At 59.0% G+C, this 17,235-nt stretch overlaps 1 protein-coding gene across 1 annotated transcript; it reads right to left on the bottom strand.

Annotated features, from left to right (window-relative positions):
• Nucleotides 1-4,808: 4,808 nt before the first annotated feature.
• On the bottom strand, nucleotides 4,809-6,680 carry NRARP (NOTCH regulated ankyrin repeat protein). Its single transcript, XM_074891422.1, has one exon. The coding sequence runs from the start codon at nucleotides 6,521-6,523 to the stop codon at nucleotides 6,176-6,178; it is 348 nt and encodes a 115-aa protein (XP_074747523.1). The 5' UTR covers nucleotides 6,524-6,680; the 3' UTR covers nucleotides 4,809-6,175.
• Between the last annotated feature and the right edge of the window lie 10,555 nt (nucleotides 6,681-17,235).

Consider the following 17,235-nt stretch of genomic DNA (forward strand, 5'->3'; position numbering starts at 1 on the left):
TGGGTGCTCGTGCTGGCAGTGGGGCATGGCAGCTGAAGAGTTTCTGGGAAGAGAAGACAGACGTTTCTCCTGCTCACACGACGGAGCAGTGTCATTCCCTGGGATGCTCGCTGTGACCAAGGAGAAGCGGGAGCTGCCTGTAGTTCCTGTGTTGATGCATCCCAGGCCTGGGAGCATCCCTGGGGTGACACAGCCCCTCGAGCATGGAGGTCTGCAGGGTGACAGTGATTTTAGGGCATGGGAACTTGGCACTGGAAACCCTGTACCCACCTTGTGGCAGGATGTGAAGGTCATGTACACCCCAAGAAGAGCCCCAAATGACTCCATGACGCAGGAACGGGGTGGCCAGCTCCAGCCCCAGCCTGGGAGGGGTCTAGGGAGCTGGGACCTTTGCACCGAGTCCCAGCAGCAAACACCTCAGCAGCTTTGGGTCAGTAGCAAAATAGGTCGAAACCGTGAGCCGTCCTGCCCGGCACGATGCACTATGGATCCCTGGTGCCGCTGGCCGCAGCCTGCCTGGCCACCCCGCCACCCCCTCCCACCCACCCAGCCAGAGGGGCTCGCCCTGACGGCAGGGATGGAGCCCAGAAAGCCTTGAGAAGGGGCAAAAGATGGAGACTGGAAAAGAGGCCAGCCTGGATGGCTAGACCGAGCTGCCGGCTCCTCCCCGGCACCAAACAGAAGTTAATTGTGAATTTTTTTTTAAAAAAAAAAGGTAACTCCTATTCGGATCTGCAGGCTGCAGCATTATCATAGTCATACAAATGCCCAACAAAGCATCTATTTAAAATGTACTGAATTTTGATTACAGCCCGTCCCCTCTCGCTCGCCCGCTCGCTGTCTTTCTTTCTCATTCATTACTTACTGTGTTAAGCTCCCTGAAATTCAAATAAAATCCCACCTCCTCCCCCCCATCCATATGCGTTGGTCGATTCAGCTCGATGGCTGGGCTTGACGGATGAAGGGCGATAGAAGAGAAGACAAAGCTGTCAAACCTCGCCGGGCTGTGTTGACTTCCCATCACCCCCGCGGCCGGAGGGGAGCCCGATCCATCTGGTTTGGAGTCAGTAGCACAAACAAAAGCAAAAGACAATGGCAGGAAGCACTTGAAAGTTCAAATTCTTGCTTTGGTTTCTCTTGGAACAACAGCACCTACGTAATGCGGCCGGCGGACAATAATGCGCAGCCAGGGACACGCAAAAATGCCAGAAGAATGTGCTTACGCCACCAAACGATCCAATATTTTTGTTTTATTGGAACAAAAATAGAAAAGGGAAAAAAAAAAAAAAAAAGCAAGTCTTTGGAGTTCCTAGATTTCTTGGACAGAGTTTCTGTAGAGAGGAGAGCTGCAAAGCAGAGTGGCCGCAGGCCGTGCAGGGAGCCCAGCACTGGGGTGGCTGCTGCCCCAGGGGCTCAGCGCCGGGTGGCCGGGGGTGGCCGGGGTTCGGCTGCACCCTCGGCACGTCCCTGCTGCTGGGGCCGTCGCACGTGGGAGCCCAGGGACACAGGGCGGCTTCGCAGGCGCTGGGCTCAGCGCCAAGGGGGTGCGATTTGTATTCAGGGCCCAGCCCAAATCCCCTGCAAAGGGGCTGCCAGAGGCCCCAGCCCACCCCATCCACCATGGGCAGAGAGAAGCTGTGTGCAGAAATGCTGCATTTCCTCGGAAAAAAACGTCCTTGAGGTGGTGGCTGGTCTGGCCTGGCCGGCTGAAGCCCTGGGACAAGGTGAACGGCAAGAAGCCCCAGGGCTGAGCTGAGCCTGGCTGAGCCCAGCCCTGTGGCAACCCAAAGCAGGCACCTGCATGGGTCTGTGCAGCATCCCAGGTCTGGGGACACAGCGGGGGTGAACTGTACCCGCAGGTGTAACCCCGCAGCGCCCCAGCCCTGGGAGCACTGTGATGGTGGCACTCACCGGTGGGTCGGTGTCGTACAGTGTCCAAATGGGACGAAATCGTACCACAGCGGGAGAGGGGAGAGGTGCTCGCCCCACACACACGTCCCACAGATTTGGCCACGGCCAGTGGCTGCCGTGAAAGCCCAGGTGATAAAGCCGCAGGACCACCAGCGGTTGCAACTGATGATTTTGGCATAATCTTTTTTTGCCTGCTAAAAACCAGGCGGGTGACTCGGTGACCGTCTTTTCCACGCTGGGCTGCTGCCTGGGCGGGCTGCGTGTCCCCAGGGCACCCCGGGGCAGCCGGCTGTGTCCGTGCCAGGCGCTGGCCCTCACTGGCGCTGGATGGCACCGGGGCTTGGCACATCAGAGTGGATGTTGGCCAACCTGGAAAGGTCACACCAAGCCTTTTCTTCGGGTTTCCTCCCCCCTGCCATTTGCAGGACACCACTCCTGGCACCCCTGGGAATCTACACCCTGGTGCCAAACTGGGCATGGCACAAATTTCCTGGGGATTTAGGCATTTCCACAGATGGCAAAATTATCAGTATAGAAGAAACCTCACTCAAAACTCCCTCACCACTGCCAGCGAGGGAGGCTTGCCTGCACCCCACCTTCAAAGCCCTGGCTGCAGGCAGGGCCCAGGCGGTGCAGGCACGGGGCTGTCTCTGCTCTTCCCACTTCCCGGAGCAGCCGGATCCTGCCTGGAAAGCCTCCAAAGGTGCAAGGCTCAGCACGCTTTTGGGCACTGGCCTGCTCTGACCCACGCGAGAGGACGGAGGTGCCTTTGGGGAGGGAGACCCCATGCCAACCCTCACCCCATGCCCCTTCCAGGGGGCAGCCAAAGCCACCACCAGTCTGACAGCAGCTTCTAGCTAGAGGTGATGCCGCCCTCACAGCCCAAGGGCTTGTAAGGACCAAGCAGCTCAAACACTTGCTGGGGCCCAGGTTAGAATAAAACAGCCTGGGAAGGTTTGCAGGGAGTCACGGGATGCTCAGCTGGTGAGGCTGGGGCTGCAGACCCAAACATGCACCCCTGTGCCATGGTCCACGGGAGCGGTCTCAGGATGGGCTGCAGAGCTCCCAGCTGGCTCCCCTGGGGCAAGCAGCTTCTTTAGGAGCATCTCAAACACCACATGGCACCAGGGTTTGGTCTGGGCCATCACCCCTCCACCAGCCTCTGAATGCTGGGATGGGGCAAACCAGGACACCCCCCAGAGCCCCAGGGAGCTTCCTCCAGCCCATGGGAAGGGGCTGGCAAGGGCTGCATGATCCAGCATTCCCCCCCAAACCCACCCCAACCATCACCCTCGGGGGATGCATTTAACCCCAGAAGAGCTACAGGTTTGGACACCAAAACAGGGACCTGAAGGCCCAGCCAGCCACCCTCCACCCAGCATCACCCATAACCATGTAAGAAAGAACAAACGAAAAAGCCTTTTTTTTTTTTTTATAAAAAGATCAATGAAAAATTTATTTATAAATTTCGCACTCTGGGGCTACACGTCTATATCATACACTCAGGAATATGCTGTACTGTACAGACTTTATCCAGTTAGAAATGATCATATAGTGACCCACATACAGCTTCAATATAAGCCTAAAAATTCTTAACATTAATTAACATAATTAAAAAAGGTATTCGCATCTAAAGAAAAATCTACAGAAAAACTCCTTTCTGGAGCAATCTGTGCATCAGCTTCAATGTCTGCTTATTTCACTGACATTATCAATATATTCTTCTTACAAAAATAATAATAATAATTAAAAAGATGACTGCCGGAAGGCGACCAGTCATGCATGAAAGAGCCTCCCCCACCTGCCTCTTTTTTTTTTTTTTTTTTTCTTGTACTCCCCGTTTTGGCGTGAAGGGTCAGCAGCACGATGAGCCAACAAGGGGGGTGGGGGGACCCTCATTTCAATTTGAATCAATCTGCATCCCTTTTACTTCTCAGGATCAAGAGAGACGGGGGGGTGTGGGGGTTGCATAGAAAATTGAAACTCTAGGGACTAGGAAGGGCAGCAGCTTTTCAGTAAAATACAAAGGGATGTAAAAATACATCAACTCACAATTTCAGAGCAAACCCCCTTCCCCGACGTACAGTTTCCCAAAATCTCAGCGTGTCTAAAGCTCCAGGAGGCTGGAAAGGAACAATACTTTTCTTAAACAACTCACCCAGCAATTCACACAGGAGATTCACAGTCTTAATAGGTATTTTATAAAAATATAAATATGGGTTACATCATGTTGTCTTTACAACACTGGACAGAGCTCCCTTTAGACTGGGTTTATAACCAAGATTTCTTTTTAAAAATCCATCTAGAACTTGGCTTTACAATACACTTTTTAATATCATGTCATAAATGTTATGACATTTCATTGTGGCAAATCCATTTAGTCAAAAAAAAAAAAATGTGCAACCATCTGGTAACGATGATAAAACCTCGCTAGAAAAGATCTTGTTCCCACCCCGTAACTATCGCACAGAAGCACCAGTGGAAGTGCTGGACACCCCCTTCCATGCTCACAGAAAAACTTCGGCCAAGCAGTTCCTTGCAAATTACAGCATTAACAGTAGACGCCTTCGACAGGGCTTTTTTCCATTTTCTTCTTTAAATCTGGAGCTTTTTAAAATCATCTCAAATTGTTGAAGTGGAAAAAACCAAAACCAAACTGCAGGTGAAACCATCAGAGACAAAGCAGAATATTCAGTGCAATGGGAAATAATCATGGCAGACTCAAGTTTTTTTAGTTTTAAGACTAGGAAAAAAAAAAAAGAGCATATTTCCCAAACCATATTTTTGAAACACTCATCACCAGCTTCAAACAAAACCAGGCTCACAATCTTCACCACAAATATATACATACATGATAAATAGTTAAGACACAACCCAAATAAACCAGCAGGTAACTATTTTCTTTTTTTTTTTAATCATAATGGTTTGGATGCAGGGAGCAAGAGAGGAAAGAGCGGGGAGACGGCAGTGATACGGATGGTTTTAGTGCAGACGAAGAGAAGAGGGCTGAAAGACCAGCGGGAGAAAGGAGACTTCTGAAATTTTCCGCATTTTCCAAATGGGTGTTCTTGTGCCATAGCAATAAAAAGCAGCATTTGCGATTATACGTGCAGTCACTTCAAAATGCGACTTCGGGTGGCTTTCTCTTCTTCCTCCCTTTCTTTTATAAATATATATATTTAGGCATATATATATAATATAAAAGGCGGGTGAATCTACATACGTCAAATGAATCGTTCTGCATTGAGAAGTGTTATCCAAGTTTCACCAAAAGAAAAAAAAGTTCCCAAACTATTTTCAGTAGTTTTCCGGCATCTCTCTAGGCAGCAGAGAGCGCTCGCGCCCCTTTTCTGTGCAAAAGCAAATCCTCTGCCTCTAGAGTTTATTTCACTTTTTATTTTTTTTTAAAAAGAAAAAAAAAAAAGTCCAGGATTTTCTAATCCCCCTTTACACACAAAACCAGAAGGATTCAATGTCTTTTCCTGGGATCTCATGCGTGCTAAACGGATTCAAGGAGCGGGTGAGGACGCAGACTTTCTTCAGACACCCAAAAAAAGAAAACCAAAGCAGAAAACCCAACGCAAAATAAAACAAAAAAGGAGCAATCGGGGTGAGAAAAACGTGTCATATTCCAATGGAGTCGCCTCAAAAAAAAAAAAAAAAAAAATCAGTGGTGGGAAAACACTGGGGAGAAGCTTGCAGAGGAGGAAGACTTTCCCGCTCTTCCTCGCCGGGGAAGGCCGCGGGCGGCCAGGAGCCCCCAGCCCGTCCCGGGTCATTGCTCCCGGGGCTGGCACCACTCAAGGCTCCGGGAGGAGGGACACCAGCACCCCTCGGTCACAACGGGGGGGAGGCGGGTGGGTTTTGGGGGACCGTTGAAATGAATTCTTTTCTGAGCCAGAATACTTTAAATCGGAGGGAATGGGGGCGAGGGGAGCGGAGAGGGAGGATTAAATATTAGCGGGGAGGGGACAGGGGAGCCTTTAAAGCATCTGACCAGATGTCAAACTGAAACCGTGAATACTGTGAGTGCAGCCGAGGTAGATGGAGAAAAAAAAAAAACCAACAAAACAAAAACAAACCAAAACATATTACAGTAGGAAAACAACCCTTGGAAGGAAAAAAAAAAAATTAAAAGCAGGCGAACGGTGGCGTGTTTTGCGTGGGGCCCCAAATCTTCGCCAAATAAACCCCACGCGGGGGTGGGAGCAGCTTTGGCGGCCACGGGAGCGGGGCGGGAGGGGGGGGAGGAGCGGCCCCGGCATCACCGGGCACCGGCGGAGTATTTGGCCTTGGTGATCAGGTAGAGGACGATGTCCTGGTGGCCCCCGAAGGCGGCGATGTGCAGGGCGCTCCAGCCGTCGCGGTTGGCCAGGCGGATGTCGGCGCCGAACTTGACCAGGAGCTTGACCAGCTCCAGGTTGCCGTCGATGACGGACTGGTGCAGCGCCGTCTGCCCCTCGGGCCCGAAGGAGTTGACGTTGAACTCGCAGTTCGTCATGTTCTGCAGCAGCGACTGCAGCTCCTTGGTGTTGCCGCGCCGCACCGCCTCCTGGAAGACGCGCTGGCTGGGCGGCGGCGCCGCGCACGGTGACACCTCGCTCTGGCTCATGCCGCCGCCTCACGCCCCGCCGCCCCGCATGGACGGCGACGCCTCGGCCCGCCCGGGCATGCGGTGGCGGGCGGCTGCTGCTGCCGGGCGGCTGCTGCTGGCGGGCCCCCGCCGCCGAGCCCCGAGCACCGGCCCCCGGGCCCCCGCCGCCGCTCCGCGCTGCTGCCGCCGCTCCGCCGCTGCGCCCGGGCCTCTCTGGAGCGGAGCCGGCCCCGCGCCGCGCCTTTTACCCCCCTTTTATTTGCATAACAATGGCACGGCCGGGCCGCGGCCGGAGGGGCGGGGCGGCGCCGCCGCCACCCAGTGGAACGGCGGGGACGGGAGGGGGCGGGCAGGCGGCGGGAAGCCCCGCCCCGCCCCCCCGGGAGGAGCCGGGACACCCCTCCCCCACCCCTGAGCTGCGGGGGGGGGGGGCGATGGGGGCGCTCCTGGCCCGGCCCGGCTCGGGGCTCCGTTCGGCTCCGCCCGGCCCGGCTCGGGGTTTCGACCGGCTCGGGGCTCGGCCCGGCTCGGCTCGGTCTATCCCGGCTCGGCTCGGCTCTCGGCTCTGCCTGGACCGGCTCGGGGCTCGGCTCGGCTCTCGACTTTCGGCTCTGGGCTCGGCCCGGCTCGGCTCGGCCCGGCTCGGCTCTCGGCTCTTGGCTCTCGACTCTGGGCTCGGCTCTGCCCGGCTCGGCTCGGTCTATCCCGGCTCGGCTCGGTCTGTCCCGGCCCGGCGAGGTGGCCGCAGGCAGGGGGCACCACCGCCCAGGCCGAGCCGAGCCGAGCCGAGCCGAGCCGAGCCAGGCGGCTGCAGCCGGCCCCGCCGCCCGCGTCTCCCCGCAGCGCTGTGCGGGAACTGGGCTGGCCCTGACACCCCCCCACCCCCCGCACCCCCGGGATCCCCCCCCGACCCCCGCCTCACCCCCAGCCGGGACCCGCAGGCCCCGAACCCCGCGGGACTGCGGGTCCCCAAGGTGCTGTGGCAGATTTTTTTTTTTTTCTTCAAAACTCCTCAAGTTTGGGGGCGACACCGTTTCGCTGAGGGTTTGTCTACCCCGTGAGCAAAGCGGGACAGGTCACAGAGAGGGCCGGGGGGATTCAGCCCCCCAGGATCCGGCCCCTCTGGGGACACGCAGCGGGGGTTGCCGCGAGGTTTCGGGGGTCCAGGGGTGGGATTGATTTGGGGCCGCCGCCAAGCCCCGCCGGCCCTGGGGTGACTCAGTTCGGCCGCCCGGGGCTGGGTCCGGGGTCGGATCCGCTCCCCAACCGACGGCGACACCGGTGCGGGAGCGCTGGGAGGTGCGGGCACCGCAAGCAGGGAGGAAAATAGGAAAAAAAAGTATCAAAACCAGCGCATCAACCCAAAAACCGTGAGGGGGGGAGGGACTCCCTGCACCCGTTTGGCCCGCGGGGAGCAAACGGCGGAGGCTGGGAGGGGACCGGCGGCCCCGGGCCAGCGCTCGCCGCGTCTGCCGTGCGTTTGGTCGGGCCGGAGCGGGCCGGGGGCGGGGAAGGAGCGTGTCGGCAGACGAGGTGCCCGCAGCCGCCCCGGGGCAGTTGGCCGCAAGCTGCTGTCACCCGGCCGCGCCGGTGCGTCCGTTTGGGGACGGAAAGGGAGAAATCAGCCAACTGCTGCATTCAGCCCCAATCGATGAAACATGCCACCTCGGAGCCGGCTGTCACACGGTGTCGCGCAGTGGCCGTGAGCTCGGGGCACGGCTCGCCCCGCGGCGTTTTCCCGTGGCTTTTCCCGGTAGCTGTCGCGGGGGGGGGGGGGGGGGGGGGGTGGGCGGCGGCTGGAGGAGGCCAGGACTCTCCTGCTTTCGCTGGTCCTGCTCCTGCGCCGGGGGATGTTAAACCAGGGTTGGGGCTGTGCGGAGCTGAGCGGCTCCTGTTTCTCCTCCCATAAGGGTCTATTTCCGCAGGTAGTTTTTGTTGTCATCCCCATCTCCATTCCTATCCCACTCCCATCTCCACACCCATGTCCATGCCCATCTCCCCCTTTCCATCCCATCCCTGTCTCCAGCCTCATCCCATGCCCATCTCCATCTCCATTCAATCCCCCTCCATCCTATCACAATCCCCATCCTGTCCCATCCCACCCCATCCCATCCCATCCCATCCCATCCCACCCCATCCCCATCCTGTCTCATCCCATCCCATCCCATTCCATCCCACCCCACCCCACCCCATCCCCATCCTGTCTCATCCCATCCCATCCCATCCCGTCCCATCCCATCCCATCCCATCCCATCCCATCCCACCCCATCCCCATCCTGTCCCATCCCATCCCATCCCATCCCACCCCACCCCACCCCATCCCCATCCTGTCCCATCCCACCCCATCCCATCCCATCCCATCCCATCCCACCCCACCCCATCCCCATCCTGTCTCATCCCATCCCATCCCATTCCATCCCATCCCATCCCATCCCACCCCATCCCTATCCCGTCCCATCCCATCCCATCCCGTCCCACCCCATTCCATCCCATCCCCATCCCATCCCATCCCACCCCACCCCATCCCCATCCCGTCCCATCCCATCCCATCCCATCCCATCCCATCCCATCCCCTCCCCAGGCCAGAGCTCTCCCAGTCCCGTCCTTCTAACGGGAGTGAACCGGAGCACACTGTTCTCGGGGGAAAGGGGGGGTCGGGACGTGGCCGCGGGGCTGCGGGCAATCCCCTCTGGTGTCCCGGGTCTGTGCAGCTTCTCCCGGGACACCCCCGCGCCGCCGAGGCGTGGAGCCCCCGCAGCGCTGGCCCAGGGCACGGAGGTGGCCTCGGGCCCCACGCAGGAGCCAGGTTTGCCCGAGGACAGCGACGAGGAGCCACCCCCTGGCTGTCCCGTCCCCTCGGGGGTCTCGTCCTGGGCAGGAGGTGGTGCCTCTGGCCCAGCCGTGGTGGCAGCGGGGGGCCCCGGTGCCCTCCCTGCCCTCCTCTGCCCCGTGTCGCCTCGCCGGGGCGAGCGGCGGGACGTGCCGGGACTCACGGGGACTCTCGGGAAGTTACAGCTGCGCCCGGGGGGGCCCGGCCCGGCGGCACCGCAGCGATCGGGGGGTGCCGGGGCCGCGGCAGCCCCTCCCCGAGCCCCGGCACGGCGCGGGGCCGGCGGAGGAGAGCGGCGGGTCCGCCTGGGGGTCGGGGCCCCGCTCCTGCCCCCCTTTCCTCTCCTTTCCACTCCTGAACACCCCGGCACTGCGGATTTTGTGCGTTTACGGGCCGCAGGCTGCGAGGTGTGGAGCGCCCTGAGCGCGCCGTGGGAGAGTGGGAATCGCTCACACCTCCCGGCCTGGGGCTTGGCCACTTACAGCCTCGCAAGCGGGTCTGCGTTTGCCAGTGACACTGGTGAGAAAAATAAAGAGCCCGGGCAGGGACCCAGCCATGCAAATGTTCAGGGCTGGCAGGTGGGGGCAGGACTCGGCCTGGGAACGGTGCCAGAGAGGGAGTGAAAACAGCAAAAAAGAAAAAAAAAAAAAAAAGAGGAAAAAAAGGCAGTTTTGAGACCCTGCGTTTCAGCTCCCCTTTGCAGCCCAGCTCCGTGACCGGAGAGCAGCCGGGCGCGGTGCGGTGGCTCCCCGCGCGGCCGGGGCTGCCCGGTGCCCGCAGGGGGCTGCGGGGGGGCCGGCGGCGGGCGCTGGGGGGCCCCGTTCCTCCCCCTCGGCGCCCGCCCGTGGGGCCCTGCAGAACCGGGGTCCCACCCAGGGATTGCTCCGAGGGGAAGCCGCGGGAGCGCCGGTGCTGCGGCCGGCGGCGGGAGGCGGGGAGAGGGACCCGGCGCTGCGGTGCCTTAAGCAAACGGTCACGCCGAGAGGCGCGGAACAAATTTCCCCTCCTCGAGAGACGTGACGACCAAATTTCCCCCTGCTCATGAGAGCCTGCGGGCCAGAGGAGAAGGGCTGGCGGCCGCCGGCGCTGCCGACGGGCTCAGAGCCGCCCTGCTGCCGGGCGCGTTGCGCTGGGCACGGCGCTGCCCCTTCCAAAAAAGCCAAGCGGGCAGTGCCCGTCCTCTGGCCAGCGGGCAAGGCAGCGAGAGTCCAGCCACCCCCGGAGGCCTCCTTGAAGGGAGCCGGAGAGCCGGGGGGACGGATCCGGGGCAGGCGGCGAGGGGGCGTGCCCCCACTTAATTCATTAAAATGTGTCGGAGAGCGTGGGAAAGACGAGAGCTTTTCTTCCCAGCGCAGAGACCCAGCAAAAGGCGCGCAAGGGAGAGCGACCTGCCCGCCCGGCTCCCTGCGAGCCGGGAGGAAGCACAGGGGTTTCCTCCGCCGGTGTTTTGCCTCCCGGCTTCTTGGCAAAGCTGTTGCCGGAGCCCCGGCGGGGAAACACGGGGCTCGGCCAACGCCGCCTGCCCGCCCGCGGGGGTGCGGGGCAGGGAGGGGACCCCCCCGCGGGGCCGGGGGCTGTGCCTGCTGGGTGGGATCAGTGTCCCTTGGGGAGATCCACCTCGGGCGGGAGGAGAGGGGACCCCTGCTCTGGGCGGCTGCTGTCGGCGAGGGAGCACTGGGGAAGGGGCTGGGGGGGGGGGGTGGTCTCAGGGGAAAAATCTTCCTCTGTGCTGCCTGAGAGCTGCCCTGCTGGCAGCGAGGCGCAAGCAGGGGCGCAGCCATGGGCCCGGCCTCATGCTCTCCCCACGGACACATCCCACCCCGCGAGCCTTCGGCAACACCCAAGCAGTGCCCCGGGTGGGGCTGGGTCCCTGCCAGGCTGCAGGCAGAAAGCTCCCGAGGCCAGAAGCTGGGATTTGCAAGAGAAACCTCGTGCTCATGTGGTGAGGACACGTGTGCAGGTGCCCTGTGTCCTCCGCAGGGAGCAAGGCACCACAAGCAAAATTCTCATGGGTGGTTCAGGGAAGCCCCGGGGAGAAGAGGAGGCTCCAGGCATCCCCCATCCTCCTGGGACACCCACACCACAGGGGCCACCGCAGGAACATGGGCTGGAGACGGCCACTTCCCCCAGATGCCACCATGGCTGCTGCTCTGCATGCTCCCTCCCAGCCTGTGCCAATCAGGATTTAAACCCCAAGGGGGACTCAGGCGTGGTCATAACCCTACACATGGTCGTTGTCCTTGGTGGGGGGTGGAGGTGGGGGACATCCCTGCACGCCTGGCCCTAGGGCTGGAGGACCCCAACTGCCCACAGCAGGCTGTGGTGACACGGTTCCAGGCTGCACAGGTTGGGCTGTCGCACTGCAGCTTGGCCTTTAATCGTTCCAGCACCCTGTCTTATCAGTCCTTATCCTACTGGAAACGCTGCAGCTCTTCCGATGTAGCCTATAGCCCCCATATCTGACAGCAGGAAAATGCTGTTTGGGCAAACGGCCACCAACTGGGACAACCTCAGAGCTGGAGAGCCCAGTGCCACAGGCAGGGCTCTCTAGATGCGCCAGTGTGCTGGTGCTGCTGGGCCACCCTCCAGCATCGCCTTGGCTGACATCCCTGCCGCAGCCAAGCACACATGTACCCAACTGCCTTGGCTCGAGCCCGCGTGTTCTGCTAAACCAGCATCATTAAATGTACCTGGCCTGGTGCGCTGGCGATTGCTTGTAGGGCTTCTGGTGCTGGGAAACTGGTATGTGGAGGGACCACTTTGCGGGTGATGATAAAGTTGGTCGGAGACTCAGACCCTGGTTTTACATGCCCTGGGCCAACCTCCCTGTCTTTGGGTCATAATCACCTTGTCCTGGGCCATCAGAATGAGCTCCAGTATTGAACCCTGTGTCAGTGCAGGGCTTTGGCGCTAGGAAATGACCATCTCCCCAGACACGTCGTCCCTGGGGCCACTTGTCTAATTGCACTGCATAGTCACTTCTTTGTGGTGGCCGCGGGGATGGAGGTACATCGCCCCAGCCCCGCTGCTCCCACTGCACGGTTCCCCCAGAAGACACGGGACAGCCCGTTGAGACTGGCCTGGGGACCGGGTGACTGCTCCACGGGAACGTACCGGGGGTCGAGGCAATCTGGGGGGTGACACGGCCATACCCCACCGTGGGACACACGGCGAGGCATGCCTGGCCAGCGGGTAGAAGCTCATTTGCCTGAGAGTCATGCTCACATATTGGCAGGCTGATGGGAAGGGTCCGGTCCCAGGCTATTTCCCAGGGAGCAAACATCCTCCTGATGCAAATCTGCCTCCTCACGTGTCACCAACACCTCTCTCCTCTCCTACCCCCGGCGAGGGGCCAGCAGAAGTGACCCCCAGCCCATGGGAGCAGCGTTTCCACGGTGTGGGGCAGAACAAGGGCCTGAGCTTGCAGCCAGCCTCAGGCTTGTCAGCCCTGGGTCCGTGCCCAGAAACACGCCGGTTTGTTTGAAAACGGCAGCCGAGCAACTGGGAGCTCGATCAGAGCATCCGGCTGGAAAAGCGGCTCTGTGTTGAGGACGGGCAGCGGTACAGCCCTCGCCCTCCTCCTCCTCCCCTGCCTTGCTGGCTGCCTTAGGGACCAACCAGCCCTAGTTCAAGGCACAAAGTCACGCCAGGGAAAACCGAGCTGATTTTTCTGAGCTGGTCAAATATGCAGCGAGGTTTCCGCTCCAGATTACAGGAGGAAGGAAGTTTGCTCGGAAGGGGATGGGGATAAGGTGGGGGAGAAGGGAGGGAAACGCATTCCTGCCTGATGAGGAACAATGTTGATATATTCATTTGTAAACTAAAGCTGGCCTGAGCGCCAAACACCTTGTCCCCATCAAACTCCGAAGGATATGCGAGGAGTACACAAGGCGAGGAGAGGAACCGGCCTGATATCCGATGCAGCGTGTGATTTCTCAGGGCTGAGAGATGCTGCTCATTCAGGTCTCATTCAGGCTGGCATGATAAAACAGAGATAAAACTCTTTCCCAGTGCTGTGCTACCACAGGCCCCCCCGTGATTGCATCTTGCAATGCAGGGGCAGGAGCCGAGCGCAGGTGAAGTGAGCTGGGGGTTGAAGGGCTCTTGGCTTGGGCAGCCCACCCAGAGCCTGCATCCCTGCGAGAGCACTGCAGGAGCTGCCCTTCCAACACCTGATCAAATGGCTCCATAAAACCACGGAGGGCTTATTACTGCCCTAATAAATGTTACGTATTAGTATGGCACAGACAATGGGATTTTTAAAATATTTTTTTTAAAGGAACCAGATAGGGAAACAATATTGTAGTCTGATTAAAAAGCTGGTTTAATTCCCTTTGATGTGTATCCACCATTCAAAACTGGACAATTTATTACTTCCTGGATGCTGCTCAAGGCTGGTCCGACGTGGAGTTTGATATTGACTGTGTCTACGACTGGAGATGACCTTGCTGCACAGATCCCACCTCGGCATCACCTCCTGCGGGCAGCAGAAAGGGAGAGGTGCTGTGCTGGGTCTGAGCCGCTGCTCCCCTTCCCCAGGAGCTGGATCAGACCCTTTGGGAGTTGTTTCGTGCCATGCCCACACATACACATGACCTGCTGGTGTCTGCCCTGGGTTAGTCTTCTCCTAAAACAAGTCCCACCGTGGTAAGCCTGCCCCAGCACAGCCCACTGCCAGCCGTCCAGGCTGTAAGCACAAGAGCTCGCCCCCAAATTGATGGAGATGGCAGGGAGATAAAGTACTAGAAGTGGCCAGGAGGTGACCCTGCTGTCCCCAAGGATCAGAGGGAAAGGCCCCTTCCAGGCAGCTGTGTGCCCAGGAAGCGTCCCCAGGGCAAGGGACAGGGTCAGCGTGCCCCACTGGCCCCCCGCCAGCTCCCCTCCACAGTGAAAGTGGTGGCAGACTGATGTGAAACCACAGCTCTGAAAAACCCACTGAGCAAAGCCCAGAAATGCCCATGGGCTGGCTGGAAGCGTTTGGGAGGCTCAGGGCTGTAGCTCTGACCTCCCTGCTCCTGGCTGGGGCCGGGATGACTCATGTTCGTGTGACTCAGAAGCTTCCCCCAAACAGGGTCTGCAGAGGTTCGTCTCATTGTGCGATGAAGCATCGCTGACCGCGGGGGCCGGCAGCGGGAGGCCCTGCAGCATTCCCAACTTTGCTTCATCCCCGGTTTCTGCCCTTCCAGAGCAAACCTTGAAGCGGCAGGATGCTGACACATGGATGAGTCCTCACGGAGCCTGGGGGGCTCGGGCTGCTCAGCCTCCAGCACTGGCCGTCCCACGCTCGCTGGCTGGGGTTCCCCACCGTACCCTCCACCAGTGGCTGGCGTAGAGGGGCTGCTGGCACAGCATGAGCGTCAGCCTCCCTCTGCTCGACAAACACTGGGTTCAACACTGGAGCTCATTCTGATGGCCCAGGACAAGGTAATTATCACCCAAAGACAGGGAGGTTGGCCCAGGGCATGTAAAACCAGGGTCTGTGTCTCTGGCCAACTGCATCATCACCCGCAAAGTGGATATTTGGTCCCTCCACGTACCAGTTTCCCAGCACCAGAAGCCCCACAAGCAACCGCCAGCGCACCAGGCCAGGTACATTTAATGATGCTGGTTTAGCAGAACACACTTTATCGTCCACTGTCACTGCCTGGCCCCCAAACTGTTGCACCAGAAACATGATAAAAATTACATGGGAGCAAAAGCAAAGAGGATATTCTCATTTTAGATAAAGAGGAAATTAAGAAAAATGCATTAATACCTAGAGAGAGCACAGGGTTGGAAAACCAGGACATGATACACAATTCCTTCAGGTTATATGCAAAAAATGTAGACAACTGAGGAGGGAAACAGAAAGAATTGATGGAAAAATGATGGCCACCAAGGGTGAGATCAGCAGAAGGCATTTTAATCCCATTAGGAGAAATAATCCCCATGGCTGGAGGTGTCAATGCGTGTGCAGGAAGGTGGGCTGGGCCTGGGAGCCTCCAGCCAAATCCCACTTGTCCTTCTGCCCACCTCTGGAAGAAGCAGCCGGCTCCAGGGCAAACCAAGAGAGGTGGGGAAGGAGGTGATCAAAGTGATGGGAAGTTTTTCCTCAGACCATTTTTGGGCGGCGAGCTGCAGTGCCTTCTACCCACTGGCCTGGGAGAGTGAATGGCCACCAGCCCCCGGGGAAGCCAGGCAGCGCTGTGGCACAGCTGGGCTGGAGGGGTGACAGCTCACCCTGGGGACAGGGGATTAAAGGGGACAGATGTGACCATCCCTGGCTGTAACTCTGGGCAGCACAGAACCTGCTAGCCCTCCACCACGGGCAGTGGAGGAGAGGCAGCGATGCAGCGATTCCCCACGGAAATCCCCCAAAGCCAGCATCCCCATGAAGCCGAAGTCTCGGCAGCAGGAGTCCCTGAGTCACCCGTCCGTAGAGACTGCACCGTGCTGGGCATGGACATCTCTGGCTGGGGCATCATCAGTGATGCATTGCTTTGTGACCCCCAAAGCCAGACTAGGAGGAGAGAAAAAGTGTATTTAGGGCCAATCTGCAGCAGCTAGCATCAAAATACTAACCACTGCGCTGCAGCATGTCCGTCACTCTGCAAGCAGAGCAGTGGCCAGAGCTGGGGGTCTTGCTGGTGCATGAGCACGGTCTGGCAAACACCGCTGTGATGATGACCGTGATGCTCAGCCATGGAGGAGGCTTTCTCTCCAAGCTCTGCCAAGGCAAGCACAGGGAAGGAGGGAAAATAACCCCCCAAAACCTCCTGGGAAACACTCAGCCTTGCAGCTGCTTCTGGCCAGAGCCAGGCTCACACCCCAGTGTCCTGATGGGAAGGAGCCAGGCTCAGCATCCCTGCCCTGCCGAAATAGGTCCTTACCTTTAAGCACACGCAGGGCCAGTGCTGTGTGCTGCCGCACTGAGAGCCCCCTCATTGTGGTGCTGCTGGCGGCCGCCTCAACCTCGTCCATCGCTGGTGAAGGAGGTGCCATTATTTTATGCTTCCTCTTGAAAGAAATGGGGCTCCACGGGCAGCGAATGAAGGGTGGTGGGCAGCCCTGGCAGGACTGCGAGGGAGATAGGGACAGGGGGGTGGGCACAGGGTGGGAAAAGGGGTCCTCTGCCATCTTCTGATGGAAATCAGGACAAAATAGCACACTGTGACCATGGAAAGTGTCACCAGGAGGTCATGCCCATGGACAGGACTTGGCAGGGACTTGGCTGGGGAGTGAAGATGCCACCTTTTAGGGTCATTTGCACTAACGCACAGGCGGGACTTTGTGGAAAGAGGGATGTTTAAGGTGAAAAAAGGTGGGGTTTTTTGCCAAAGGACTGAGCCGGGGGGGGGGGGGGGGGGGGTGAGATGTCCCTGGGGGGAAGGAGCCCTTGGCACCGCATGGCCAGGAGCACTCAGAGAGGGAATGGGAGTCTCGCGTTGCAGCATAAACTGCCTGGGCAGGCATTTTGCTGTCCTGTAAATGTCCCACTTCAGCCAAGAGCCCCTTGGGTCCTCTTAGCAATAACATCAGGGCCTGGCAGTTAACTGGGATTAGAGGAGGAATTCTGCAAATGCTCCTCAGTTGCAGGGTGGAGTGGTTTAAGCCTGTCCCTGGACTGGGAGGCATTGGATGGCAGCGCCCAGAGCTGCGGGACCAACCTGGCTGGCTCCTTGCCTTGCCTGGCCCCCACGTCAGCCCACATAGCTTCCTCTGGGTGCTGGCTAGTTCCACCAGAGACCCTGGTTCCTGGTGATGGTGGGACCACACGCTTCACCACCACTCCTGTGCATGGCCTCGCAGAGCCCTGGGCACGGCGGATGGCTTGATGGACCCACCTGGGGGGAGATGGGCAGGCTGGTGCTGCTCATCCGTGGGCTGGCTGGCAGCTTTGGCACCAATGGGACACCCCCTG

This window comes from Strix uralensis, chromosome 21, assembly GCF_047716275.1.
Source record: "Strix uralensis isolate ZFMK-TIS-50842 chromosome 21, bStrUra1, whole genome shotgun sequence".
In the NCBI taxonomy this organism is placed as follows: Eukaryota; Metazoa; Chordata; class Aves; order Strigiformes; family Strigidae; genus Strix; species Strix uralensis.